The sequence below is a fragment of the Pyxicephalus adspersus genome, chromosome 5, assembly GCF_032062135.1.
Source record: "Pyxicephalus adspersus chromosome 5, UCB_Pads_2.0, whole genome shotgun sequence".
Lineage (NCBI taxonomy): Eukaryota > Metazoa > Chordata > Amphibia > Anura > Pyxicephalidae > Pyxicephalus > Pyxicephalus adspersus.
The window spans coordinates 38,714,184-38,717,654 of NC_092862.1; the positions used below are offsets into that span (position 1 = coordinate 38,714,184).

The window sequence follows — 3,471 nt, forward strand, 5'->3', positions numbered from 1 at the left end:
ACACATTAAAGAGGCACATTACACGCAATAATGCACACACTAATTACACGGGGCCCCTAATGTTTTCACAATGCTTTTAATAACATTTGTTACTGTAGGCTTGCTTGGTTTCTTGAAATCTGACATATTCAGTAATATTGTCTCATGCGCATTGCACTCCCAAAACATATTTTTAGTTTTTTATGTCATAACATCTTTGTCTTTTATAATGGTCAGGATTTTGACACAATAATGACACGTAAAGACCATTAAGTGATGTTTTAATAAACTGTCTACAAATACAAAAATAATAAAACCATTAAAACTTTGCCATCTCTAAATTAAATATTTGAGATACCACATGAACGTCAATGTGGGGACGATTGCAATGGCAGCTGTTTTTATTATTAGCTTCAATATAGTGTGATCAAACTCTTGTACACCACAAATATTTTTGGCCAAACCACTGAGACTAGCCAGTAAAGTTAGAGTTCTCAGAAGCTCTGGTATAATTATGAATGGAGGAATGAGGCTTTGATGTTGACCCACAAATACGCACATGTATAAAAATAATATTCATAGCTTTTTTAATGGTTTTAAATGTTACATTATAGGTCATTATTGCTCTTTATACCGTAGATAATATTTCACTTGCTGAGTCTTTCCTTTTCTTGCCTTCTCCTTGCTCAATGTCAATAACGTGTATACTCCCTGGCTTAAGAACAAAGTCATCTGTATCCACTGGGCTTCTATCGTCATCCACTTCAATATACTTCCCTTTTGTTTTTTGTTTAGCTTTTTTCAGTGCTTCTTTTAAATGTTGTTTGAATTCATTATCAGGGCAATAAATATATTCATAAACTGCTCCAGCACTGATTGCTCCAATAAATGGTCCAATCCAATAAATCTTCAAAATAAAGGAAAAAAATAGTTTATTTACAAACAATATGTAGAGATTTTGTAGTCTACTATTGCTAGCCTTTTCGTCCTCAAATTATGGTTGTCTGGTTGCCTTGATTTCAATACTAATTAAATAGATATGATATTCTATGGTTCATGGTCCTGTATCTGTACTAGGCCAGTAGGCAGATGAGATAAGATATTCTCGACCCACAACTAACTGGAAATAACCACTGGGAGGATGCTGTAGTCAAGAGCTTGATTTAACATTAAAAAGATCATCAGATGGCAAATAGCTTTGAAAATATAAATTCCATGTTTGCTGGATCACCCAGCTTTACTGATGAAAATGTATCCTCCAATAAAGCTTTGGAGAGCTTTATTAAATCAGGGTAATTGGTGTGCTTATACTCTGATTTCCTTTTTAAAAAATGTAAACGTCACATAAGTTTTCAGAAGATTTAATCTCACTTCATGTATGGATCCTAAAACAAGAACTGATGTGAATTTTCTTGAATCAGTACACTGGAAATTAAACCCGACCGGACATCTAACCCTTCCCCAATATTTCTATCTGTCTATAGTGACTGGCTGTATACTATAAGGCAGGGTACTTCAATACAGTTATTTGTACTAGGAAACTCTAAAGGGTTTGGATCTATACCTGCCCATAAGTAATAAAAACACGTATGGGCTCTTGACAGGCCCTGAGAGCAAAGAAACTTTTAAATGGAACAGTTACCCAGTGGTTTTCCCACTTCCACATAATGACAGCAGGCCCAAGAGATCTTGCCGGGTTCATGCTTGCTCCAGTGTAGTTTATCTAAAATTTGTATTGAAAAGGAAGATATTTTCTACAATAAATATCTTAATGTCAACATTATAAAGTAACTTACAGACAGTGTTTTTGTAGGTTGATTCTGTTTTACTAGACATTATAGCCATAATGCAACTGTTGATATGAACGTAAGACAGTACCTTTACATTTCATGTAATAAGTTTCTGTTAATACATACTAGTAAATGTATAGGGTAAACATTGGGTGTTTAGTTTGTCTATTACATCAGGTGTTGCTGAATCTCAAAGTTCTGCTGTCCCTTCTGCATTAAAACATACTTACCTGTCTGATCAATGTCTTCTTTTAGGGAGGTAAGCAAAGCTGAGCTTATGATGCTGGGATGTCTCAAAAAACTGATCATTACATGCAACCATGTTGTGGATTTACAAGGCTGTCATTCAATGTCTACAACCATGTCTACTAATCATCTTCCCTATAACTGAATGGTTTAAAAGACATTTTCGAAATCATTTAAAAAAATATAGACAGAAAGTCTGGCTTTAGTGTCAGCATAGAAATACTTACTGCAAATAAATGTCCAAATGCAACAGAAATTCCAATTGCGAGGGCTGGTAGCCTGTCCTTGTTTTGTGGATCACAGCTCGCAAAAATGGTAAAAACCAACTGAAAAGTAATTATAAGCTCTATTAGGAGCCCATGGCCAATGGAAAGTCTTTCATTGATCTAGTAAAATAAAAAGCAATATAGAAAATTTACAAATTATTTTGCTAAGTTCATTGAAATAAAGTATAATAAATAAATAGTGATCATATACAAAGAATAGTTACGACCTGATCATTAGTCATCTTTGCAGCAAGCATTTTAATAAAACATACACATGAAACATAAAAAAAATCTGCCACCCCACATACTTCCCCCACACACACATATACACATGACTTTAAATTTCCTAGTTGTCGAAGGGCAGGAACAGCACATGGCTGACCTTTTTTGTGTAAATTTTTTTAACAAATGCAATTAGGACAGATGTTTGTCTCAACATATTTTTAGGCAGCCTAGTGTACTGTATAAAATCCTCACTGTGAGCTAATCACAAATGAAGAAAAAACAAAACAAAACTTTATAGAGCCTAGACATTCATAAACGTCTAGAGCAAGCTGTGCTTTAATATGCAAAAAAAAAAAAAAAACAACTGCACAGTTTGTCTTGGTTATTAACCACCCGACTGTTAAACCCAACCTTGGTTCGGGGTAAAAAAAATTGCAAAAATCATTAAACCCGAACTTTTGTCGGGTGGTTAAATGCAATAACTTACCTGGTCCCCTCTGTGATGATCTGTTCTGTTCCAGCGTCGATCTCTAAAAAAAAATACTCACCTTCTCCCCGCAGCTCCTCCGGACACGTCTTCTATCTTGCTTCTTCTCCCGGCGAGTGCAGTGACGATCTCCGGGGTTTCCCGGTGACGTTGCTGCATGCGTTGGTGCGGGCGGAAGGCGTGGCGGGAGATTCAAATCGCTTTGCATTGAACTCAATACAAAAAAGCTGTATTGAGTCCAATAGAAAGAAATCCTTATATAATATATATATATAATTGTATTATAAATATATTTTATAAGCTACTGTACAATTACATTACATTATACACTATTTTTTTTTGTTAAGATTTTTTTTAAAGATTTTTTTTATGTTTTATAAAAAAAATTTTATTATTAAATTTATAAAATTTTGGACATATTTCGGTGAGTTATGCGGTAATTCTGTGAATTATAAGTAATTATTGAGTAATTCGGTGA

At 34.3% G+C, this 3,471-nt stretch overlaps 1 protein-coding gene across 1 annotated transcript in view; it reads right to left on the bottom strand.

Moving 5' to 3' along the window:
• Positions 1 to 280: 280 nt before the first annotated feature.
• The window catches only part of LOC140331979 (aquaporin-4-like), a 5,904-nt gene continuing 2,713 nt past the window's right edge, over positions 281 to 3,471 (bottom strand). The window contains exons 2-4 of the mRNA XM_072413302.1: positions 2,243 to 2,401; positions 1,622 to 1,702; positions 281 to 886 (exon numbers count right to left, since the gene is read on the bottom strand). Of these exons, the coding sequence (XP_072269403.1) occupies positions 608 to 886; positions 1,622 to 1,702; positions 2,243 to 2,401 (519 nt within the window). The 3' untranslated portion in view covers positions 281 to 607. The remainder of the gene's footprint in view (positions 887 to 1,621; positions 1,703 to 2,242; positions 2,402 to 3,471) is intronic.